Source organism: Xyrauchen texanus, chromosome 20 (assembly GCF_025860055.1).
Source record: "Xyrauchen texanus isolate HMW12.3.18 chromosome 20, RBS_HiC_50CHRs, whole genome shotgun sequence".
Lineage (NCBI taxonomy): Eukaryota > Metazoa > Chordata > Actinopteri > Cypriniformes > Catostomidae > Xyrauchen > Xyrauchen texanus.
The window spans coordinates 2,447,745-2,475,152 of NC_068295.1; the positions used below are offsets into that span (position 1 = coordinate 2,447,745).

Here is a 27,408-nt window from a genome sequence, read left to right on the forward strand (position 1 = left end):
ATTCATCTGCGTTATTTCAAATTCATAGTTTAAATATCACCTTTAATATCGAGATTCCTGTTGAACGACTGCAGTACCATGGTCCAGCAGGAAAAGCTTCACCAATCACCAAACTTCGGCCAACAAAGCCCACGAAATGAGCCCGAAAGTGACTGCGCACTCCCATTACACACTCTGAATGACGCAATGAGTTGGTCTCCCTGCACTCTCAAATTACTTTTAATTGCATGTTTGTGTATATCAGAATATCTAGCAATAAATGTAAGTTATATTGTTTCTATGCTTATAATCAATAACCTAAAATGAATAGTTGCACTTCCATAGTTTTATATTCGATTGTCATTCGCAATGCGTCATGGGATTGTAGTCCGTACACAGACTTGTACCTTTTGTCTTTTTGTCTGATTTTCAAATTATTATTCTATATTTTTTTTCCCTTAAATCAAAGTCTCTAATGTTGCGACGAACATCTGAGCTGGTTGGTTTGGTTCATGTTCACAACTCTTTAATGGAGGATTTTATGGAAAGTCTGTGGAAGAAATTAATGTGATAAATACTGTACTTCTGGAACTCAGACGGCTGAAAAAGTGGGTGGGCATTGTTGCACTGTATTACTCATACTTCAGCATGTTACCAGAGACTATTTAGCCCAAGTCATAGCAGGAGCATTTGTATTAAAATGAATGGGAGAAATTGGAACATCTAATATGGCAGATGTATAAAATAATGTCCTGCCTTACAGGTAAAAAGAGCCAATAACTTTTTAGATACAAACATTGGCACAATTAGCTGTATCAGCCAGTTAACATCAAAAACTCACTCCTTAGCCTACCAATTTATGATACCATTGTTGACAGATTTTACTGCGGATTTGAAATATGTTATTTTATCGAAATCTTGACAAACCATTTTGGAGTTATTAACATTTCTGTTATTCCCCATTCAAGTAGGTATAAGCTGTACTTTAATGCTGCTTGTATCCATAGATACTTGGCATTACATTGATAATGGTCATTCTTTGAGCAGCTTTATAATAATTTCATCTAAAATTTGCTAATTTCTGTAAAATTCTGCGTTTAACAGTTAATGTGATTATGATTGCATTCTGTGATCATGTCCGTGTTTTCAGAAGTAATAGGCCCTACCACATGCTTGCAATGTGTTGGTCAAGAATTCACATCTATGAGTATGTTTGTGACCTTAGTTAGTGTGTTGGTCTGGCATCATTTTCTTTCTCAGTTTGTCTCTCTCACTTCTGCTGGTCTCCGTCCTGCTTCCTGAAGAAACGTGGAACTCAAATGTCTCCTGATACTCATCATCCAACACGCACCAAATTAGATTAGTCACAATTTTGACCGGAATAAAGTTTATCTCCTATCAGGGTGAGGTCATACAGCAGGTTAGGTCACCATTGCGGGGCACAAATGAACTGGAATAATCTGACCATTCAGTACCAGGGTGACTGTCATGGTGCGGGTGGTCATAATCTGGGGTGGCAGCTGGACTAAACTCATGCCAATTATTCCTTAATCATGTGATTCAATTTGAAATAAAACTAAAAGCATCAGCATGACTTTTCCTCAAAGTAAGAATAGCACAATTTAGAGAGACCTCAAACACGTTAATACTCTTGACACACAGATGAACTTGTATCAAGAGATAAATTGGTCAGTGAGGCCTCTAATGCCACAGCCATATACATTCAGACGGATGTCTTTGACCGCTTTGTCGCATTTATTTTTAGCTTTGTGGTTTTAAAATTGCATGTCTGTTATAAATTGTCCAACTTTTACGTTTATATTCACAAATCTCATATACTGTCGATAGATGACAAGCTGTATTTATCCATATATGAGACTGGTCTACAGTAATCCTCACCATCATGCACTAAACACTAGAAGCAAAAAGCAAGAACTGCTTTGAGAGGATCTTTTGCAATAGCTGAAGGAAAATAGCACTTCTGCAAATGCACTACTTATCCTGCGACTGATTTAAATACACAATAACAGCACTGCCATGTGTGACTTCCTGTGCAGCGTGCAGCATCTGAGCCATGGAAATGGGTGAGAATGTGTTAATTAGATACTGCCCAGACACAAAAAACATATGATCCACAGCAGGCTTTCAACTTGTAATGGCACAGTGCTAAATTGACTCAAACCCAGATCAAATCTTAGAATGTAAACATGCCTTTTGCCTGCTTAAATATCAAATGCAGTGTATGCAAAAAACATGGATCACGGTACCAACAATGGAATATAAAAATGGTTGGAAAACCTGATCTTTGTAGTAATGTAGTAAACTTACAGTTAGTAGCTGGGTTTCCATCTAAATGTTTCAAATTTAAGTGCATTTCTTATAATTCGACCAATGAAAATACGAATCGTTGCATGTTTTAATCCACTACAGCGCATTATATTGAGGGAGCCTCTGATTGACCACCTCCTGATTTTATTTGCTGGATTGGAGCAATTGTACCTCGTTTTATTAAATGCTGCCTGGGGACACCACAGAAAATGTGTAATATCTGATATAATGAGGGCTGAAATGGACGGCCCATACGCCGCCAGCCTCCGTATACATGGGAGCGCCCACGCTCAAACTGTTCTGGTGGATTTTGAGGACCCACTTTTAAGAACAGTTGTGTGTTAAACACTTCTAAATGCCAAGGGCTATTCATGAATAATTGTGTGCCAAGGTCAGATCTTTCGTTGGGCCAGTCACATCAAGCTATCACACACTCCTAAAAGTGCACATATGATAAAAACTATCATCGTTTTGCAAATAAACTGTTTCCATCACCTTAATGCGCATTGTAACTAATGCAAAACTTTAGAAAATCCACCTCCTCCTAGTACATTACATTTTATGTGAATATTGAGAGTTTATTTACATGTCAAGCATTTCCATTCAGGATTTCTTATGCTCAATTTGAAAATGTGCTTACAAATTGTTGGATGGAAACCCAGCTATTGTTTAACATAAAAATGTGCTACCGACAACATTACTAAATTATTTTATGCCTTTATTGTCTTATGCTGAAGCTGCTCAGATAAATTTGGCATGTTCAAATTACAAGTTTAGGTAAAGCTTTCACACACGTTTCGACACATGCCTGGTGCTATATTTACTTGAACTATTTGAAGGATTTGCTAAATATGAAGATGTAGGATTGAAATTGCATATCTGAACAAAGTGAATATTACTCCGATCATTCACATGCTTTAAAGCACAATGGGCTCTTCTGACAAAACTTTGTATTTTTTTTTCTTTAAAAAAACGAAGTAATTTAAAAGTCTGATTATGAATATTTGTGTATCGATGAAGAATAATTGGAGAAAGAATCACAATCCCAGCCCTAGACCTGTTGCGATTATTAAATAACTGCCTGATCATAGTTATTTGGGATAACCGCGGTTATTGTGCACTTAAAATGTATATCATAATTTACTTGAGGGAATTTTAAAACAATATATCAGTCATAAATGCCACATTTGTGTCTCATTTTCCAATGTTATTGCATAATGTGAGCACTCCAAATGAACTCATTGTCGTGCATCTCATTGATCCGCACCACAGACCGCACGAGCTGATCCTGAAGAATGCTTGAAGATTAGAAAAAGCATTTAGAAGCACTGACAAATCTTCAGCCAAATTTCATAACCGTGACAGCCCTACCCATCCCTGATGTGAACCATGTACATCCGCTCACAATCCTGGGAAATCACAGCTTCTGTTTTATTCTTGTTTTTTGGAGTATTACATTAGTGTTACTCTGAGACAAACAGAACTGACAGGAAACACGGCCAGAGAAGCCAAGTGCTTTAGTCACATGAATGTTAGGAAATTCTGATTCGTATGACCTCCATTAAAAGAGTCAGAATAGAGGAGATACACAAGACAAGAGACGGACAGCTGAATCTGACTCATTACTGTCCTAGTTTGTCTTTTTGGGGTGTATATTTTAATAGTCCAATTTTTTAGTCTTATATAAGAGAAGGTCCCTGAGTAGTGGAACGTTCCAGCCTGTAATCTATTTGTTCAGTCAGACCTTGAACTCTTGATCCATAAATCAATCCCCAACAGGGTTATTAAAGTTTTGAAAATAAGTTGCAGTTTAAATTTACTTACAATAATTGCCTATGACGGTTCACATGACATTTCACCAGAACATGCATGAAGTGAACTGTTGTTGACCGGAAGACCACTTGTCTAATTGGATAGATCTTTATTACAAAATACACTGAGTGTGTAAAATTATACTTGAGATATTAATTAAATTTAGCTCAGACCATTAATGTTTTTAAAAACTCTGAATTCAACGGCACAATCTAGAAATAATAATAGCCACAATATGTAGAAGGTTTGGCACTCCAAAGAACATGTAATATTGGGGTCTGGGTAGCTCAGCGAGTATTGATGCTGACTATCACCCCTGGAGTCGTGAGTTTGAATCCAGGGCGTGCTGAGTGACTCCAGTCAGGTCTCCTAAGCAACCAAATTGGCCCGGTTGCTAGGGAGGGTAGAGTCACATGGGGTAACCTCCTCGTGGTCGCGATTAGTGGTTTTTGCTCTCAATGGGGCGTGTGGTGAGTTGCGCATGGATTGCGGAGAGCAGCATGAGCCTCCACATGATGTGAGTCTCCGCGGTGACATGCACAAGGAGTCACATGATAAGATGCGCGGATTGATGGTCTCAGAAGTGGAGGCAACTGAGATTTGTTGTCCTCCACCCTTATTGAGGTGGATAACCATGCCACAAAAGGATTTACTACGTAGTGGGAAATGGGCATTCCAAATTGGGGAGAAAAGGGGATTTAATTAAAAAGAAGAAAATAAACTTTGATGTGGAAAAACGCCATAAACGGACATGACAGTTGTGAAAACAGCATTTACCAATAGGCTACATGATGAGGGAAAAGCTTTATAAAAAGCATATTTTGACTTCTGAGATATTGAAATTAATTGCATTGCAAATCATTTATTGTTAGAACAGTAAAAATGCTTTTGTGCCTCCTTTATACATTTTTTATGCATTCCTAAGTAAAACCGTGATCTGATGATCTGCGTGGCAAAATATCAGTATCGACCTAAAGTTTTTGTTAAAATCGGTATCAGCCAATATGTTCATATCGGTACATTCCTACTCTTCATACATCTTCCCTGCTGTCCTGTTTCTCTGCCCTTCTGTGTATTTCTGTTTTCCTGGCCGTATATCATTCTCATCTTCTGTTTGTCTCATTATTCCATCTGTCTTGTCTCTTTCTCTCCTGTGTCTCATGTTTCCAGCCCCTTGCTGTGCATTGAGCCTTGACTGCACCCATCCGATCTGATGTTTAGATATTCACATGCTGATTCTCTGGTGAGTCTCTGAACCTGCAGGAGCTCATGACCTCTGTTACCCTAAATAACCCTGCCTTGAAACTGTTGATACTGCCACTAACAGGGTGCGTGGAGACTGGAAGTCTGTATTTTATGACTCTTTTTTTATCACAGTTTAACATGCCAATTTAAAAACCTTTCTGAATAGAGTGTGCACCCTGTAGGAAATTGAACTTATTTGGCTGTAGAGGGTCCTGAGGTGTCATGATCACACTGTCACCATCGCTTTAGTTGAGCCATGATATGCCATAGATACATTTACATTTAATGATGTCAGCTCTGATTTTGATCAAACCTTTCCCCAGACTGTTTTCACAACATTCTCCATTTTACAGCATGGCTACAGACCAGTAGTAACACACCTGTTGGCTGTCTGTTAGAAAGTAAAAGTTTTGCAAACCTCGAGAGCTTTTACAATAAATATTTGTACACGTAAGTCAATACACATTATGCAGGTTAAAGTTTCGTTTTGGCTCATTTCATGTATTTTATGTCCAAAGATGAGATCCACACACTCCATTTTAATTTAATATCTCTTTTCTGTTATTTACAGTCAGCTGGTGATAATAAACAAACAAACAAAAAAAAAAACAATTAGTCTAATCCTACATTGCACCGACGAAGGAAAAACCACAGCGCAACTTGTCTCTCGTTAATGTGCGCTGCATTAATTCAACAATAAACATTTACTCAAAGAGCTGCCGGTTCTCTTAAAGAGACAGTACCGTTTTAGCACTTGTTATACACCTCAATGTAATTACTCAAAATGTAGTAACTAATAAATGTGTAAATATACATATTTAAAGGGACAATCATACATTATGAAATATTTTAACTTCAACAATCATTTTAAATATGGAAGAATTTCACAAATAGGGTCATGCGGCATTTATGAAGGGTTTTTTTTTCAAATCAATGTTTTTACATGGTATTTTTTGATATAGTAGCACTTAAATTATTATTTTTATAACACAATTAATACGTTATTGTTATATGACGAAATTCCTTTTTCATTATTAGGGTTCACACCTTCTGATTTTTTGTAAAAATGTGTATGACATTTTTAAACCGTAACAACAGCTTGTATCATTATTATAAATGCAATTTCACGACATCATACAACTTGATAGAATGTGAAATTTGTACTTGGAAAAAAAGCTAAAATGTGATTTGAAATGATAAAAAAGCTAAATATGAAATAAAATGTACAATCTCGCATACTATATCAGTTTGATTCATATATATGAATCCTTTATATATGTAAAGAGAGCCGCCTTCATGGTTTGCTTAATATCTTTTTCAGTTGCATTAAAATTACATGTTGTCAATTGTTTGGTGAAAAAAACAAAAACCCAACATTTGACACACAATGCTCAGAATAAGTCAGTTTCAGTTATAGTTATTATTTTATGAAATCTTGGATTAGCAAAGAACTTCAACGAGAAAGAGATACCATGTTTCTAATTTATTTTGTTAACGTTGAGTCAGTTTTTTTGTTGTTGTTTGGACTGTTTATTTTATGACTGGATATTTAAAGTTATAAAGGATGCCAATTTACCTGCTTAAAGATTGATGAAAGCATGATAAAAAGCTGCTGCACTGATTTTTGTACAATCACAAATCAATTTAGTGTCTGCCAACACTGTTTGTGTAGAAGGTATTTATAGTGATTACTGGTTGTGCTTCAGATTTAATGTTAGCTTGTTTTTAATGTACACTGAGTAATATTTTCATTAACCTTGCACAGTTTTGTTTTAGTTTTGAGGGCATGTCACACAACCTATCATTAATTCTGTAGAGTTTGATTGGATGCATGGCTTGTAATGTTAAAAACAAGAGAGCAAAGTGTTTTCTACTCCCTTTTAAACGTTTATAAGCTTATTTATTTTGATTTCCTGAATGCACGATTATGGTGCATTATTAATACATTTTATTATTTGCATTTAACATTATATTGACCCATTTTTGTCATTCATTTAGACATTATTATTCTGTATTCTGTAGTTTTGGCATTGTTTATATTGTGAGATTTATAACTCTGACCCAGATTAATGTTGAATGAATACACTCCGAATTGGACGGATTAGTGTAGGACACTGAACAGGTTCCCGTGACAGCAGCTTCCGTGACATGCGCGTGGTGGTCGGAAGCTGGAGAATCAGTTAGAGCTGGCATTGTGCCCAGCACCCCTCCCCCCACGGTTACTAGTTATCTAGTCTAAGTGGTCATGTGGCATTTACTGGACAAACATTTCTGAAACTCCATTAAGGTGTTTACCTGAGAAAATCGGAACATGATACAGACATTAACAATATAATTTAATATGAAAATGCATTTGTTGGGAATATTTTAAAAGTCGTTATGCATACACCAAAACTCTGTCTAGACCAGGCTGTCAATCTCATTTTGGGTCGCGGGCTTGATTTGACCAAACGACATTGCTTGGGGGCCTATATAGTGTGTGTGTGTGTGTGTGTGTGTGTATGTATATTATATAATATGTATATGTATATATATGTATGTGTGTGTATATTCTTGAACTTTATTAAAGTAACTTTTAAATTGTGCATTCACTTTATTAATTATCTTTAACCCAATTTTATAATATTTTATCAACTTTGTACACAAAACATTTCGACATGACTGAGAGAGCAACTTACATATTCATTTAGCCCCTCCGAGTAATTCAGAAAGTTAATTCACCTGAAGGTTTTGTCAAACTGATTCAAAACAAAAACTCGTGAGCTTGTTTAAAAGTACCGGCTCATAAGTCATTTAGTCAAGAATCGGACTAAACCATTGACTGTGTTTATTGTTGAGTACAGCTAGCAAACACAGGGCGGTTTTGGTTTTACTTCAAGGTGAAGGCTTTATGTCACCAAATTCAATTCAGACTGCAATGTCATAACTTGGGTGAAATATAATTTCTTTAGTGATGCTGGTAGTTCAGCGGTGGAGCAAAGGAAAATTGGAGCAGGAAAATAAAATGATGCTGTTTTCATAGCTAACACTGTGGTAAAAAGATACTAATAATTTTTTTTGCCCATCAGCCATAGTGGCTGTGAATGCCCAATTTCACCAGCCACTTAAAAAAATGACTAGCTCCTTTGGTTATTCATAAAGGTATATAAAACCCCACGTCTGAAGCTGTAGTGAATTATGATGACACGCATGACAATTCATTAATGCCGCTGCATGTCATTTGCTAAGATTGTATGGTTATGTATTCAGCCACAAATGTTTGGATTTAAGCAATGTTGCATTCACAATGCGTGTAAACGTGAACTGCTCCGTGGAACTCAAACGAACTGAACTGCACGTCCTGAGATGGTCTGAGATCATATGCAGCGTTCTCATGGATAACTCTGTTCTTGCAGTTGCAAACTACTGTATTTTCAGATCACTGAAACGGCTGAAACAGTGAGCACTCTGCATGCGTGTATTCCATGAGAAGCGATGAGCGGCCGGCAGTGCACCTTTGAATACCCAGTGAATCAGACATGTGCATCAACGGCTTTATTCTTTCATCTGTCCTTCAAAATATAATCAAGGTTTCTTCAAATGTGTGTCTTTGTGTCTGACAGCATTTCATGTCACCTGTAACTCCTAGACTTTTTAAAAATAAAATATTTTAAAATATCCACATTTAGCAGGTTGGTGGGTGCTAATTTTAAACTCTGAACAAAAGGAAAAACACTGTGTTAATTTCATTAACCAGAGGTTACAGCACAAATACACACACAATTAGTTGAAGGGAATAAAGCAGTAATATTGTCAGGAAAAATAGATAACCGCTCACTCTTTGGCTGGAGCTTTAGCCACATTAAACCATCTGCAACCGAACATAAACGCCAAGGAAATAAAACTTGCATATAATGAATAATAGTTAAATGGGACGGAAACAATGCAACAGTTATTACATCTAATATTTATCCTTGGACCTGTCCATGTTATCATTATTTGTGATGTGTGTGTGGCCATGGAACTTGTGTCACCCTCAGACATGTGTGGCGTTCGCTGATACGCGTGACTGTGAGCGCTTAATATCCCGTGTAATTAAAAGACATTCCACTAATCATGCAAACGATAACATACATGTAACATGTTTATCAAATGTTTATCTATTCTGCTGTTGCTAATAAAATAATAGTATAAATACATCTTATACAAGAAGTTACAGGCTAATCTGAATGTTTTCGAACATTACTTACTTATTTATTTCATCCGCAATTCATCCTGTGGGCCAGAAATTATTCCTTGGCGGGCCGTTTGACACCCCTGGTCTAGACAGCATCTTTGGGCATTTTGTGCATATAAGATACTTAAAAATATTTTTTTATCACCACATACTTGGTTTTGATAGGTGGGAAAATACTACCAAGTTGTGAAACGCCTTGATAACACGGACCGCCTTTTACCTGCGTTGTGTGTAGTTTTAGTTTGCATGCGAGTGCGATATTGCTAATTAATTAACTTAAAATGAATTAATGCTTAACTTTTAGGTCATATGTTTAAAAAATGCTGTGGCAAATGGCAACTCATTTGGAATGTGGAATTATATATTTGTATTTATTATTTGGACGATGAAAAATGTTGACATTATTTTCCTGACATGAATTTGGATATAAAATGTGGTTTTATTGTCATGGAAATAATGTCACAATGCAAGAAATCTAATGGTCCTAAAATGTTTTTAATCAAATTATAATTCCTGATTTCTTTTTGTTATGGAGTGAAATATGACCATGTCAGGTTTTGAGAGAATACACTGGGGTTTACTTATAAAAAAAAAAACAAGGAAACAATTTCCATGCAGAAATTGCTAGTAATTCAGACAATATTTTCAAGTAAGGGCTACACACAATTCTTGGTGGCTTTAATTAGACATTTTAAAGTAAAATTTACTTTGTAAGTACATTTTAATCACAAAACATGATGACGTTAACAATCAACAGATCGTTTTTTTTTTACCATGAATGCATACATTTGAGTAGAAATTAACTTCAGACTAAACAAAACAAGAAGTGACCAAATTTAACTACAAAATCAACAATTAAAATTGTGTACGGTTACATAAAATGTACTTATTTACATGTGAAATTTACTCAAATTAGCAAATAAATATGACAAGCTATTCTGCTTTAGGAATGATACATGATGACGCATTAAGAAAACAAACAATCATAAATAGTATTTACTTAAAAATGTTGTAATTAATATTTAACCGAGAGCATTAATTTGCACTAATGTAGAATTTAAAAGTAAAAGTATTTAAAGGAATATTGTGGGTTCAGTACAAGTTAAACTCTGTTGACAGCATTTGTGATTGTTGATTACCACAAAATGTTGTAAGTGTGTTCCAGTGAGACACTTATAATGGAAGTGAATGGGGCCAATTTTTGGAGTTTTTAAAGGCAGAAATGTGAAGCTTATAATTTTATAAAAGAACTTGCATACATTTTGCTGTTAACTTAATCTTCATAATCTGAAAAAAAAAGTTTTGGGGTTTGTTGACATTACATCATCATGGCAACGAAGTGGTAAAATTGTCTAACTTTACACAGATGCGGTTAGTAACTGGATTTTATCACAGTAAAATCATGATAACGCACATATTGTTTACATCTTGTGGCTACACTTTTGAGGCGGTATTTTAACGTTTACGGATTGACCCCATTGACTTCTATTATAAGTGTCTCATTGTAACCTTGATTTTTTTTTTCTTTTCTTTTTTTAAAAGAAAAGGAGGGAGTCAAAATACATTTTTGTGTAATCAATATTATGCCACAAATGCTGTCGATTGATCTTAACTTGTATATTCCTTTAATCTTTTGTGCTGTATTTACTTCACTACAAACTATTTCTTTCAGTCTGAGAGTCAGGACACAGCCACAGTCATACAGATGTACTATTACCAGCAGCTATAGTATATTTTCTGCATTTGGCCTGTTGCTCACTCGCTCATGTGAGTGGAAGTCGTTGTGTGTAATGTGATTATTCTGTGTCAGTTCCAGTAAATGGAAGCCTGGCAGGACGAACAGAGAAGTCTTTGGCTGTTTTTACTGCTCGCTGCTCAACTGCATGGAGGGAAAGACTGAACAATTTATTGATCACGACTGGTGGAAAAAAACACAACGTGCCTACTAGCACGCACTAGAAATTGAATGCAATTAAATTGGACATATTTAAAATATTTTCCTTGCTCTTTAAAAATAAGAATATGTTAATTTTCTAAACAATTAAGCATAGATACTGTACATAGGGCATTATGAAAAAATTATCAGGCCAGCTACAATATAGTGGTGCCAAGGTTTGTGCTGAACAAAATCTTGCTCATCAGTGTAATCTCTGTCATTACAGCAGCTTATTAAATTGTTTTCCTGTGATTTCAGGTCAGTCTGAAGTGCTTGGAGAGTTTTCTGTGTCTGTTTCACTGTGTACGACACCTCAGTGACCTGCGAGTGAAGGATGCGCTCAAGTTCTGGTAAACCCTTTTCTTCTTTATGCTCATATACACGACTGTATAAATACAAGTGTCTAAAGAGGAAGTTTTAGTTGACAGTGTTTGCGTTTAAGAGCCGGCCTTAAAATCCCTCGGTCAGTACACTTCTCTCTTTGTAGCACTTAAAACATACTCTTCCTCTCTAACTGACCAAGTCCTTCAACCTCACTGTCAACAAACACTCCACAATGACCTCTATCGCTTCTGTCCACCCCCAGTTTACATTTTTGTAAAAACTTTCTCCACCTCTGAAATCTACGCCATTGTTCTCAGTTGTCGATGTCATGCTATTCAATTAATATGATTGATTAATTCTGTGATTATCAAGATAAATTGAGTAGTATTCTGTTGGTGATCTGATCTCAACACGATTGTAATTTTTTATAGCTGAAAACATTTCCGACGGACAGAGAAAATAAAGTGGCTGGAGTAGCACATGAAAAATAGAAAAGTGAACACTGAATCACAATACACCAAATATAAATATTTACTCTTACCATCTATTTCCAAGTACCGTAGGTATAGTTGCAGGCCGGAGACATCCAAATGCGGGTGGAATCTCCAGAAAGGGGGTGTGGGTTCTGTAAAAGGGGTTGAACCAACTTTAAAAGGGGTGTCTCCTCCACTCACCGTTAAGGTTAGGAAAGAGTTAGATAAGGGGCTAACTATATCTTTAATGCTGGTTTGGAGCAATGCCTGCAGCTATATCCTCCTCTCTATTTCAGGTATTTCACGTACAATCACACAGTTCTGTATTTTGTGTTAAATGTATCTGATTATTTATTCAGTTAATTGAACCTTGTTTTTAGATTAACTCCGAATCATAGCAACCAGCACTGAGAATTCATGCTAATTATCATTGTGTTAAGTGAACCTGATAGTTTAAGCCAAGTAATAGAAAGACTTTCTTTGTGAGGCCAGTGGCTCAATGCCATGAACTCAATTAAGTGAGTTTTCTCAGCTCCTAATCTTTATCTTATGATCACGAGCAGTTCTTGGTTGAAGCCCATCTGATGCATTAGTCCTCAGCCATAGCACATGATTATTCCATATGAGACCTTTCGACCCTTTTAAAACTTTTCTGGGCTTTAAGCTGTCTCCATCTAACAAAGGCATCTCCAATGTTTATCCTTGTTTTTAGACGGATGGCGAGGCTTTTTAGGGCAGGTGGGATCTGTTATCTCTGATCCAGTTTGTTTGCTTGCTTCACATTTTATGTGTTTAATAACTGTTTAACTAGATGATGAAGTGTCTGCTGGGACGTTTCACTTTCACCACATACTTTCCACAACACTAAATCCGTTTCAGGTATCAGCACTTTTCATTAATGGCTAAATATGGTTGAAAAGTAACTGTACTTAATTGTCATAAAATAATGACAGTGTAAAGACATCAAAATAGAATTTACTTGTTTCCTTTGATTTTTGGGATATGACCCAGATATCTTCTTGACTGATTTTATGAGAATCACAAGCTTAATCATTCATGAAGTTTGACCTAACGAGTTCACTCATAAGCTCATGAGTGATTGTGTTCTGCACTGCTGATTTATTCACCAACTTTCTGCATATTTATCTTTTGAAAATCAATTAAACCTAATCTAATATATGATATGACAAGGGTATTTTCAAAAACAGAATTTATTCCCACATATGTTTCAGCATCGGGAAAAATCTGAATCAATTAAAGAAAAGAGGTGGTAAAGTTATGATGTGGCTGTTTTTACAATGTACATAGATTGGAGAAGTGAAAATGTTTTTTTAAAGCAATTGTTTACAATCGTAAAGCATGTTCACATTCTGAGTTTTACTACAAAGTCTACTACTCCAAATCACCCGAGGCTTGACCGGAGGTTTTCTTCCCATCCTGCCCTCTGTGGCCATGTGACATCACATGCTTTCATGTGATGCCCTGATCAACCCAAAATGTGGAAAGCTTCCATTTGAAATTCCGATTTAATGGAATTTACGGCACAGGACAGAAAATTCAGTCATTAGTGAAGCGTGGAGGCATGCAGATGCAGGCTAAGCAGAGATGGTGTACTACAACCATGAGTGGAAAACAGAGCTTAAACTCTTAAGTACTGTATGATGGAGCTGATTTTGTGTTCCTCTGCGGGCTGGTTATACTAGGTAGGTCAGTCAGAATAACGTATGTTTCTGGGTAATATAGATGCTGAAGAGGCGTGTCTTTTATGCAGAGGTTGTGGTGTGTTTATTGTTTGTGTAGTTGAAGTGCTGTGTGTTTTTGTTTCAGTTAATGTGGACGCTTGAAAATATGTGCTAAAAATAGTGTGCCTTGAGCTCTGTATAATGAAACATGTATGTTAAATAACATGTTATCTTCTTTGCATTTGTTAGTACGGTTAGTGTTTAATGCACCAAAGAAAGTGAGGTATCTATGACATATTTTTAGAGTGAATCTTACCCCAAATTTCTAAATCACAAGAAAAAAAGAGCAACTCTTATAAACTAATACTTCCATGCTGTATAAATAAAATTTATAACACTTAACAATAAGGTTGTATTTGTTAAAATTAGTAAATGCAGTAAATCACAAATTAGTAAAACACAAACTAGTAGTAAACAATATTATTTTACTAAATGTATTCATATTGGTTGATTGTTATTCTTTTTTAACAATGTTCATGTTAAATGATGTAGTTAACTAATGTTAATGAATACAACCTTTTTGCAAAGCGTTACATATAATTTAAACTTGACATTAGGGATGGGACGATATGGTTATCTCACAATTAGTTTCAATATACAATACGAGGTTCACATTTGATATAATAACACTTAAATGATGTAATATGACAGAAAATGTTTATTTTTTTTAACAAAATGCATTTCTCATCAAAATACAGTGGTTTAATACAAAATATAAATGCTCAAAGTGTGTATATAATTTGAGTTTTTCATATACCTTTCTCTGCAAGAAAAGATCACAAACTAATAAACCTTTAAAAACATAGTGGGCTACATTCAGGCTGATCAGGTGCAGAACAAGCAATAGAACTGAACCGGTCCTGAAAATTTATGTTAAAGTGTATATTTTGTTTTTTTAATACTTTTTTCTCATCATAATTATAATCACATTTTAACTTTTTAAAAATGTTAATATTAATATTTTACATTCTATCAATTTATATTATATCCTGAAATTGTTTATATAATAATACTATGAACTGTCGATGTTTGATTTATTTATTTTTTTACAATTTACAAATAATAACATTTGAGTTAACATTTGTTTGTATTACAAGCGCTAAAAGGTTTACTGTCACTTTAAGAGTTCAACATGTATCTTAGAGACTTAACGAGAAACCAGTCTTTTTTATCATATTTGTGCTATGTCTTATGAGAAATTATATATTTATTTTACTTGTTTATTTGACTGAAAAGAACAAAGATTTTAATTCACATTATTTAATAAAAGTCGAGTGCATGGATTTCATATTTGATGGACACACATTACACGGAAGAAACTGTCTATTTTTAAGGTGATTTTCCAGATATTCCGGTAAAAGCTAAATTCAAGCACTTTTGAGAATGTACACAGTTTGTAAACCGTAAAATCAAGTGATAGATGGATTATAATTTTTAATGAGTTGTTTTATTTATTATAACATGGACAGAAAACAGTGTTGGAAATTTTGAAATGTCGAGATTTGCCTCGATATATCGCAAACCCAAAAAATTATAAACCATATCAAAATTTGATTTAAACTATTAATCAGTGCACGTTATTCCAAACAAAACAAATATTTATCTTTTGTATCTTTTAATCAAAATGTTGTAACTTGCTCCACCTCTGAAATAACTTTTCGGATGATGACATAAGTCCCTTTTTTAACACCAACCACATTCTGGTGTGTAACACCCACATTTCATGATGCATTAAAATCCTGGAGGGAAATATTAATTATTAAAGTAATATTCTATTTCACTTGAAAATACATCAGATTATGGTGGTAAAATGGGTTGTAATCTGTATTTCATATTGACTTGAAATTGGCTAATGTTTATATTTTGTGCATGACGGTCAAGAAACTAATGTCACAATGCAAAAAATCTTAATTGTTCTATAAAAATAGCAAAATATTATTTTAATTATAGCAATATATATTTTTATTTGAATAAATTTTTTATAAATTGTTGTGAAATACGACCCAAATATCTTTCAGGTTTTAGGAGATCTGCCCTTAGAGCCTTTAAAGTATTGTGGTTAAATGCAATTTTGGGCTCTCATACACTTGCTGCGATTGTTCTACCTAAATGTCGTTTGGTAAAGTGAGACGAGTGAAATCCTGTCCAGCGTTTGATGCGGAGGATGGAATAACTGCATGCCTGAGTCAGTGTCCAATGACAGAATCTACTGTTCCCTGTCTCGTCTAATCCTGTTGCATAACATCACTGTAGTTCAGTTCCCATCATGCCTCACATAGTCCATAGTCTGTGCTTATACCATGAATCAAATTTCACTGATCTAGTTTTCATTGTTAGCTGCATTATCAACATTATTTAGCCGGCAGGATCAAATAGGCTGTGCTCACTAAATGTACCAATCTTTTGTTAGATTGTGTTATATTGATCTTCAAACAAGTTTGTCAGTGTGTGTGTCAGTGTGTGTGTGTGTGTCTGTGTGTGTCTGTGTGTGTGTGTGTGTCTGTGAGTGTGAGTGTCTGTTAGTGTCTGTGAGTGTGAGTGAGTGTCTGTGAGTGTGAGTGAGTGTCTGTGAGTGTGAGTGAGTGTCTGTGAGTGTGAGTGAGTGTCTGTGAGTGTGAGTGAGTGTCTGTGAGTGAGTGAGTGTGAGTGAGTGTGAGTGAGTGTCTGTGAGTGTGAGTGAGTGTCTGTGAGTGAGTGTCTGTGAGTGAGTGTCTGTGAGTGAGAGTGAGTGTCTGTGAGTGTCTGTGAGTGTCTGTGAGTGTCTGTGAGTGTGAGTGAGTGTCTGTGAGTGTGAGTGAGTGTCTGTGAGTGTCTGTGAGTGTGAGTGTGAGTGTCTGTGAGTGTGAGTGAGTGTCTGTGAGTGTGAGTGAGTGTCTGTGAGTGTGAGTGTGAGTGTCTGTGAGTGTGAGTGAGTGTCTGTGAGTGTCTGTGAGTGTGAGTGAGTGTCTGTGAGTGTGAGTGAGTGTCTGTGAGTGTCTGTGAGTGTGAGTGAGTGTCTGTGAGTGTGAGTGAGTGTCTGTGAGTGAGTGTCTGTGAGTGAGTGTCTGTGAGTGAGTGTCTGTGAGTGTCTGTGAGTGTGAGTGAGTGTGAGTGAGTGTCTGTGAGTGTGAGTGTGAGTGAGTGTCTGTGAGTGTCTGTGAGTGTCTGTGAGTGTCTGTGAGTGAGAGTGAGAGTGAGAGTGAGTGTCTGTGTGTGTGTCAGTGTGTGTGTGTGTGTGTCTGTGAGTGTCTGTGAGTGAGAGTGAGAGTGAGAGTGAGAGTGAGTGTCTGTGAGTGTGAGTGAGTGTCTGTGAGTGAGAGTGAGAGTGTCTGTGTGTGTGTCAGTGTGTGTGTGTGTGTCAGTGTGTGAGAGAGTGTCAGTGTGTGAGTGAGTGTGTGAGTGTGTGAGTGTGTGAGTGAGTGAGTGTGTGAGTGAGTGAGTGTGTGAGTGAGTGAGTGTGTGTGTGTGTGTGTGTGTGAGTGAGTGCGTGTGTGAGTGCGTGTGTGAGTGCGTGTGTGAGTGCGTGTGTGAGTGCGTGTGTGAGTGAGTGAGTGAGTGAGTGAGTGAGTGAGTGTGTGTGTGAGTGAGTGTGTGTGTGAGTGAGTGTGTGTGTGAGTGAGTGAGTGAGTGTCTGTGAGAGTGAGAGTGAGTGTGAGTGTGAGAGAGTGTCAGTGTGTGTATCAGTGTCAAGAATGTGTGAGTGTCAGTGAGCGTGTGTGTGTTTCAAAGGCTCTGTTCCAAAACGTTGTGAGCTGCCAACATAGGCAGCATTTTAATGCATCATAGGAAGGCTGTTCCAAAATGTAGAGCTCATGTTGTCTTGTAAGATATCTTTTTGAGCCAAATTTTATGGCAGCGCTTTAAAATTTGTTGTGCTGTATGTATTTAATATTGGTGAAATTTCATTGTGGAGTAGTGCTGGAACTAATTATTATTTTGATAATCAACTCATTTTACAATTATTAGAACGATTACTTGAATATTCGGTTGATTATTGCAATGATTATTCATTAGCTCTTAAACAATTATGCTTGTGCCTCGAGTTAAAAGGTTGTATTAAACATGCTTACTAACAATAAAGAGGGATGAATTAACCTTTTTTTTTATACTCTAAATGACATTCACTGAATTACAGGAAATGTTTTTTATAAAAAGAAAGTGAATGCAGAGAATGCATCTTGAATATAAGTGTACATTATTTTGTTTTTAAGTGTATTGTTTCACTTGTTTGTACTTCTGCCAGTGCAGTAAAGACAAACTATACTTACATTCAAGATTTATTCTCTGGAAGTAAGTCTCAATATCTTATATGCTGCTTCTCAGGTAAATGTATCTTGTTTAATGCACACAAGGGAAGAATATCAGCCAGGAGAAGTTTCAATCTCTCTACCTGAGGGTGGGTCACTTCATGCAACTCATAGTTGCTTGGACCACACAGAGAAATGCCATCTTTGGAGTTTGTGCTTATTTATACGACCCGCTTCCTTATAATTTGAACTTTAATAAAGGCTGAAGTAAAGAGCTCTATTTTAAGAGCTCTAACACTAATTGGGTAAAGTGCAATTTAATTTGGAGGTTCTTCTCTGGTTATTGCAGCATCTGCATCCTATTGTATAATCCATTCCCTGTCAAGCACCAGCAATATAAACTAAGACAGCACATTTATAAGAAGTTGATCGTGTAAATGGACTGTATGCAATGAATTAGAAGAATAGAAATATGAGCTAACATTAACTTACATTATTATGTGTGTTTGCTAAATGCGACATGCTGCTTTTATACGCATGGAGAATGTGGTTCAGGATATGTATGTAGGCTCCGTTAAATGATAGATAATATTAGTATTATTAACAGAGTTGTCAGAATTAACGCATGCATTTAATTAAAAAAGATTAACACGTAAATTTTTCTTAATCGGGATTAACGCGGTTATCGTTAATACAGTATAAACACTTGTGTGAAGGGCAGAACCTTTGTAATGTGTCCGCCTGGAGTCATTACACTGATGCACACGGCACATCGCTAGAGCCCTTCTACCAAGATGAGTCTACAAGCTTAGCATGAAATTGCATACCGCCCATTGACATTCTATGGGCGGTACTGTTGTAATACTCTCCTATGATAGAGCCGCGGAGGTTGTTATCTCATTAAATAAAAGAATCTCTGACAGCGCTTCTCTGTCAGTGATTAAATGTGTTTTCTTTAAAGACTCTCTGACATGATTTGCTTCAGCGGAACACCAACTCCAGCTCCAATTTATTTCACAACGGCACTGATTCTGTATTTACTTGTTTTATATTTTTGTATTATTCCCTCATACTTTTGCGATCTACATCACCTTAAGCTGTTTAGAATGTTTGGAGTGCATCTGGAACTGAAAAACTCCTCACGCGCATCATCATTAGAGTTTCATATGATCTCGTGTTAAGGTAAACTAGATCAAAGACTATTCACCAACAAAAAAAGTTGTTGTTGTCTATAATGTTGACTATTCGTTTCAGCCATAGAGTCCAGTGTCTCTTGGGCTTATAGTGCAATTTTTATTGTGGAGTGGTGGTGTAGTGGTCTAAGCACATAACTGGTAATCAGAAGGATGCTGGTTCTAGCCCCACAGCCACCAACATTGTGTCCTTGAGCAAGGCACTTAACTCCAGGTTGCTCCAGGGGGATTGTCCCTGTAATAAGGGCTCTGTAAGTCGCTTTGGATAAAAGGGTCTGCCAAATGCATAAATGTATGATGCACAGAGTTGCTGCCTATGTAGAACTTGTACCTGTAATTTTCCATTTCAGTTAGGATGATGCCTTAGAATATTGCTTACTCTGTAGGATGTAATACCAAAACATTTCACAAGGTTTTGGAACAGTACCGAAGTGTAACTGTAACATGATAACAGATTTATATTTATAAACTAAATAATTTATAGAACATGAAACCAGCAGTTTCACTCTTGTTTGTATTGAAGTTGTACCAAAAAAGGGAACTTGGTAATGAATCTGAAATGCGAGCTAAGGCGTGAGAATGTGATAACGATGTTCTAATGTGTATTTTACATGTCTTGATGCTTTGGTTTACAGCTCGGACATGAGTGGGGCCAGTAACACACTGGCACGGGAGTTCCTTACGGATGTGCACCAGCTGTGTAGTGCGGTGGCCCAGCGGGTGGAGGACGAGGAGGAGACTCACATGGTGGCGTTGGGAGAGTACCTGGTGCGCGGACGTGGCTTCCTGCTCCTCAGCACCCTGGACTCTGTTATTGACCAGGTCAGTCTGAGAAGCTTCATTAGACATTCTATAAAAATGTATAGCTTCTTTTCCACCATTGGGCCGAATGGTTCTGTGCATGGTATGGAATGGTTACAGTAGCATTTCCATTTGAGCACGGTTTAGCAAGGCACAATTATAAACCGTTCTCGGCCCAGAATTCTCTGCGCGGTTAGCTAACGGTCCTCAACCATGCTGTTGGAATGACTTTAGTACAAGGCGACTTGTTTTGTGTATCTTCATGATTTTATTATGATGGTTTAACTAATATTGTATCCTACATTTATTTTTCTGCTCTCCTTTTCATCAGGGAAGTTGATTACTAACTTATTTAAACTCAAAATACTATATATCCTCATATCATATTTTCAAATAATACTTAAGTGGCTCGAAACATTTGACAGGAGTATATTTCTCAAATGCAGAAAAATCCCACCCCGAGCAACCCCAGTCCCACTAAGCAAGTATATTAGGGATGTCATAAAATATTGCTATATCGATTATTGATCAGCATGATATTTTATCTATATATTTTTGAGGATTGATATTTTAAAATTAGCCGTCATTTAAATCCAATTTGCATGCTTTCCAATTTACTCAGTTGGCCTCTGTTTAACAGTTTGGTGTAATAGACCTTATTCACACTACAATGAGGCTGTAAGGGATAACCTTATAGTCTCTTTAATGGCACGAATGCTGTAAAGCTGTATAAAGCTCCTAGATCACATACGATTGTCCACAACTCTGAAGTTGTCTGGAGTTCTTTGTACACTAAATGTTCTTGTACAGATATTGTATCAATGTTTTGTCTGCGGAACGACCCAAAAACACGTTAAACTTCAGTTCAGCCCATTGAAGAGCAATTATCCCTCACAGCCTCATTGTTATTGCTGTTCAAAATTAAAGATGGCGCTAGAGTGAATAAGGTCTATAGCTTTGTGAGACCGCAAGAGGGTGATATAACATGTATCACACACACACACACTGGATAAGCTGAAGCGGCACAGGAGATGGCAGTCCAAAATTACAAAGGTTTTTGTACTTCAAGAATTAACTAAATTACTTTTAGTTTGCAGGTTTGTGAAACTGATGTAACTGCGCAAACTGACCTATTGCGTAGGCTCTATGAAAGATACTTATACACAATATATCATCCAGTTATACTGGAGTTAATAATCATTGTCCTTTGATAATTTTATGGGAAAACTGTGTGAATTGCGCTCCGTGGCATTTCAGTATGTTGTTTCTAATTTTAGAACACGCCATGTCATCCGCCAGGTGCTTGCGCTGTGTAACCCACTTTAATATATGCCGCCTATCACACTTTACCAAAGATGTGTTTAGAAATATGTCTGAGGATACAAAGAATGTTGTGCAATGAGCAGTTCAATTTATATCTGAAAACAAATCCTATAAATATCGATAATCATCTGGAAAATCTTCAGATTATCAATGCGTGAAAAAGGCATTTGATCACAAGCCTAAAATACACTCACCTAAAGGATTATTAGGAACACCTGTTCAATTTCTCATTAATGCAATTATCTAATCAACCAATCACATGGCAGTTGCTTCAATGCATTTAGGGGTGTGGTCCTGGTCAAGACAATCTCCTGAACTCCAAACTGAATGTCAGAATGGGAAAGAAAGGTGATTTAAGCAATTTTGAGCGTGGCATGGTTGTTGGTGCCAGACGGGCCGGTCTGAGTATTTCACAATCTGCTCAGTTACTGGGATTTTCACGCACAACCATTTCTAGGGTTTACAAAGAATGGTGTGAAAAGGGAAAAACATCCAGTATGCGGCAGTCCTGTGGGCTGAAAATGCCTTGTTGATGCTAGAGGTCAGAGGAGAATGGGCCGACTGATTCAAGCTGATAGAAGAGCAACTTTGCCTGAAATAACCACTCGTTACAACCGAGGTATGCAGCAAAGCATTTGTGAAGCCACAACACGCACAACCTTGAGGCAGATGGGCTACAACAGCAGAAGACCCCACCGGGTACCACTCATCTCCACTACAAATAGGAAAAAGAGGCTACAATTTGCAAGAGCTCACCAAAATTGGACAGTTGAAGACTGGAAAAATGTTGCCTGGTCTGATGAGTCTCGATTTCTGTTGAGACATTCAGATGGTAGAGTCAGAATTTGGCGTAAACAGAATGAGAACATGGATCCATCATGCCTTGTTACCACTGTGCAGGCTGGTGGTGGTGGTGTAATGGTGTGGGGGATGTTTTCTTGGCACACTTTAGGCCCCTTAGTGCCAATTGGGCATCGTTTAAATGCCACGGCCTACCTGAGCATTGTTTCTGACCATGTCCATCCCTTTATGGCCACCATGTACCCATCCTCTGATGGCTACTTCCAGCAGGATAATGCACCATGTCACAAAGCTCGAATCATTTCAAATTGGTTTCTTGAACATGACAATGAGTTCACTGTACTAAAATGGCCCCCACAGTCACCAGATCTCAACCCAATAGAGCATCTTTGGGATGTGGTGGAACGGGAGCTTCGTGCCCTGGATGTGCATCCCACAAATCTCCATCAACTGCAAGATGCTATCCTATCAATATGGGCCAACATTTCTAAAGAATGCTTTCAGCACCTTGTTGAATCAATGCCACGTAGAATTAAGGCAGTTCTGAAGCCGAAAGGGGGTCAAACACAGTATTAGTATGTGTTCCTAATAATCCTTTAGGTGAGTGTATATGCTAACTACTATTCCACTTGAGAATTGGTCAGCTATCAGGAAGTGTTTGGAGTCTGTTATGGAGGGAATAAATTCCTTCCAAATTGCTGACATTGTTCAGAAATAGCATGGTGATATGTCTCGGTCATAAAAGAGCTGAATAGACCCCCTGTCCAGCCTCATGTGCTCACATGAATTCTGCATACAGTGGTTGATGACGGCTGGTTCACCCAGAAATACAAAGTAGTGTAGGTCTGTAACAATATGAGGGTGAGTAAATGGCAAGTGGTTTATTCGCTCAAATGTTTCTCTTTAAACCCCACACCTTTCTGCATCTCGCTTTCATTCTCTCTTTCATTTTCTTTCTGAAGTGTGAGTTCTAATGTATCAGATCTGGAGTGGCTCTTACTCACGATGTACAGGTCTTTCCTCTGAACTCTGCTCTTCTTAACTATCACTCGAAACATCACCCGCCTGTTTGTTTGCATAGTGGTTGGTCAAAATGGCCCTCCTAACAGCTTCTCTAATTACCTTATGATTATGCTGCCAAATGCTTGTTTACCTGGGGTCTCGCAGCAGGCAGCCCCCCCTGTATTTGCTTTTAATTCACACTTGTCAGAGTGCTTTCTCACCTACTTGTGAAGAATGCTCTCTTGCTCAGGGAGTAGACAGCATATAGAGGCGTGTGGTCGTACCTAATGTCTTTTGGAAGAATATCTTTGGATGTACCACAGTTATTGCTGTCAGTAATTGTCGGTTTACTGCTTGCACAGCTTTGGAAATTAGCTTGCACTGTGTAGCAGAAGTGAGAAACTTCTTAGAAGTAATCTGCTTCCGGGTGGTCATCAACACCAGGAGACTATTATGGATTAGATTTGCAGGGGCAGGGTGACAAATTCCATTTAAATTCAGACTTCTTGATCTCGTGTTTTCTTCAGGAGTTGACGTGTCGGGAAGAGCTGCTTACACTCTTGTTGTCTCTGCTACCTCTTGTCTGGAAGATTCCTGTTCAGGAGGAGAAAGCCCCAGGTGAGAGTAATACTAAACGTGGCTTATTTATAAAGCTGACTATACTTTCCCATATATAGGGCCTAATTAAATCTTTTTTTTTTTTCTTCTTTTTTTTTTGTTGTTGTGCTGAATAGTATGTTTAAGTTTTTAATTTTATCATCAAATGTATCAAATTAATTAATAAAACATTAGTTGAATAAAATAGAACACTTATTTTTTGTAACATAAATATGCATTCTTTTTATCAATGACATGATGCACAACAGATTATCACAGTATAAATAAAAACTTAAAATAAAAATATATAAAATATGTAAAAGAAACGTACTGTATGTGCAGTACAACAAAACATGCTTGTGAGATTGCCTATGTGTAATATAATTATTATTGATATATTATTATTGTTTTTAATAGTTGTTGTTGTGTAGTAGTAGTAGTAGTAGTAGTACATAAAATGTAACAATTAACAAGCAACATATTTAAATTATAATTATCATAATTTCTTCAATTTCACACATCCATTTAAATCTAGCTTTTATTTTGGCAGAAAATTGAGTGTGAAGAACTTTTTGTTTCTGCGTGTATTTGACAGTAGGTTTTCACCTCCGGATAAGTAGTTCGCTATATGGTCTTGTGCATTCAAGCATTTATTTTTATCCCAAATTATACAATAATACAATGCCATTGTTTTCAGTTAGAAAGTTGAGATTTTTCTGTAAGATAATGTATATAAAGCATCTGATGGTAGCATTCTTGCAAGGACTCCATGAATTGTTAAATAGCAAACTGCGCAACAAGCGAAACCATGAGATGGTTTGAATTATACAACATACAGTTGATAACCAGGGTAAAGGATAAGACTGTTCATTGACCCTAAGGTATTTAGTGCAGGCATGCTAATCTTTTCTAGCAGCTGCCTTCCACATTGTTGGGTTATTAGTTCCTGTAATTGCATGTTCCCCATGACTTGAAACCAGATTGTATAACAGCTTAAAGCTATTTAAGATGGAACATACTTCATCATTTCCCACTCTTCCTTTTGATTTTGTTAGATTTCACCCTGCCTTCACTGCTGGAGGTGTTTCTATGCCAAGAGGGAAGAACCATCCCTCAAAAGGTGGGGCAAGATAGATGTGATGTGCAGAACTCTGGAAAGCGCTTATCTGGCTCCTGGAAATCACGGCGTTCACGCAGGACTTCTCAGCGATACTCTGTAAGGGATGCGCGCAAATCTCAGCTTTCCACATCAGATTCCGAAGCCAACTCTGATGATAAAACCACAAACACTGGAAGCAAACATCGGCGATTCCACAGTTCCACCATTCGTGTTAGTTGCCAGCTTCACCAGTCCAACGTTCCATCGCAATCACCATTGCAACAGCCCACTCAAGACACCATGAGCACCATTGAGCGACCCCAACCTCACATGAGGCTGTTTGGATCGCAAACGCTGGATGCTAACATGCTAACAGACCCCACTGCTCTCTCCATCTTTAATCGCATGGAAAACTCGCCTTTTGACCTTTGCCATGTTCTACTCTCCCTCCTTGAGAAGGTCTGCAAGTTTGACATGACCATTAATCACAACCCAGGCTTGGCGGTCAGTGTTGTTCCCACGCTCACAGAGATACTAACAGAGTTTGGGGACTGTTGTGGACCTGGAGGAGGAGATGGAGGAGGGTTTGATGAGCTGGCTGGAGGCTGGACAGAGGAACCAATTGCACTTGTTCAAAGAATGCTTTTACGTACAATTCTACACTTGATGTTTGTAGACGTGGGTCAAAACGAGACAATGCCTGATAATTTGCGCCGAAGCCTGACTGACCTTCTCAGAGCCACCTTAAAAATTCGGGCCTGTTTAGAAAGACAAGCCGACCCTTTTGCTCCAAGGCCAAAAAAGACTCTTCAGGAGATACAAGAGGACTTTTCCTTCTCAAGGTACCGTCACCGGGCCTTGCTACTGCCAGAACTCCTGGAGGGTGTCTTAGAGCTTCTACTGGGTTGCTTGCAGGCCTCTGCTCCCAACCCTTTCTTTTTCAGTCAGTCTCTTGAATTAGTTCATGAATTTGTGCAACACCGTGGGCTGGAGCTCTTTGAGGCAACAGCTCTGCGCCTGGAGGCCTTAGCAGAAGCTCGAGATTCAGAAGTTGGGAATGAGGCGTCGGAGCATCTTCGGTGTCTGATAGCTGGTATACTTAAGATTATCAGTGCCGTCAAAAGAGCCAAGTCAGAGCAGCTACACCAGTCTGTTTGTGCACGTCGTCGACACCGTCGCTGTGAATACTCCCACTTTTTGCACCATCATCGTGACCTGTCAGGACTGCCAGTGTCTGCTTTCAAGCATGCAGCCCGGCGAAACCCCTTTGAGGAGAACTTTGAGGGTTGTGACGGAGAAGTGCGGTACCCTGAACGCTGTTGCTGCCTTGCAGCTTGTGCCCACCAATGTTTGCATCTCCTCCAACGCCTCTCGCCCTCAGGTCCTGCTGTCCTCCAGGTGCTGGCAGGAGTTCAAGCCGTTGGTATCTGTTGCTGCATGGATCCAAGGTCTGTAATAGGGCCAATGCTTCAAGCATTTCAAGCCCCAGGCTTGCGAAGTTACCAGTCCCATGTGTTGAGTGTCCTTAGTAGACTTGTCCTAGAACAGCTTGGAGGTGGTCAACCCTCGGAAAAGGCCAAACTTGCCTCCTGCAACATCTGCACTTTGGATAGCAGCCAGTTGCCTGGCCTTGAAGAGACTTTGCAGGGCTATGGACCTGGGAAAGAATCAAACCTATCCACATCCCCATGTCCCTCTTATCGTTCCCAAGGTATCCTGCCCAGTGGGGGAGCTGAAGACATGTTGTGGAAGTGGGATGCTTTAGATGCCTACCAGGAGCTAGTGTTTGGAAAGGACTGGCATTTGAGTCAACAGATTGCCAGTCATGTATGCCAGCTCACTTTACGGGGCAATGCAGTTGTGCAGTGGCAACTCTACACTCATATTTTTAACCCTGTGCTTCAGCGGGGTGTGGAACTAACCCATCATGCTCAGCAGCTTGGCGTGTCTACTACGTGTAGCCAGGTCTGCAGCTACCATACCCAATGCCTCCCTTTTGAGGTACTACTGGTTTATCTTCAAATTCTGCCTGCTCTGCTAAAGTCAAGGTATGGCAGTATTCTCTCTATTCCCCCAGTACTTAATGACTGCTGTTATTTTATTATTTGATATTTCATTCCTTTTTTTCTATTACTTTCTTGTCATTGGGACAGAATATCTCTGTGTTATTATCTGTTATTTTAAATATCCTAGAGATCTCTAGTTCTCCAACAGATTGTAGCTTTACATGGTCTGACCTCAAGTTTCCACATCCATCCATTTTTCATGCATGGATATTAACAATCATACCGGAGTCGGAGTGATTAATGTG

General features: G+C 37.9%; 1 protein-coding gene across 1 annotated transcript in view; it reads left to right on the forward strand.

Annotated features, from left to right (window-relative positions):
* The window catches only part of LOC127660628 (lysosomal-trafficking regulator-like), a 112,747-nt gene that overhangs the window by 7,014 nt on the left and 78,325 nt on the right, over positions 1 to 27,408 (forward strand). The window contains exons 3-6 of the mRNA XM_052150970.1: positions 11,775 to 11,866; positions 20,110 to 20,296; positions 23,929 to 24,019; positions 25,054 to 27,145. Coding sequence (XP_052006930.1) covers positions 11,775 to 11,866; positions 20,110 to 20,296; positions 23,929 to 24,019; positions 25,054 to 27,145 — 2,462 coding nt within the window. The remainder of the gene's footprint in view (positions 1 to 11,774; positions 11,867 to 20,109; positions 20,297 to 23,928; positions 24,020 to 25,053; positions 27,146 to 27,408) is intronic.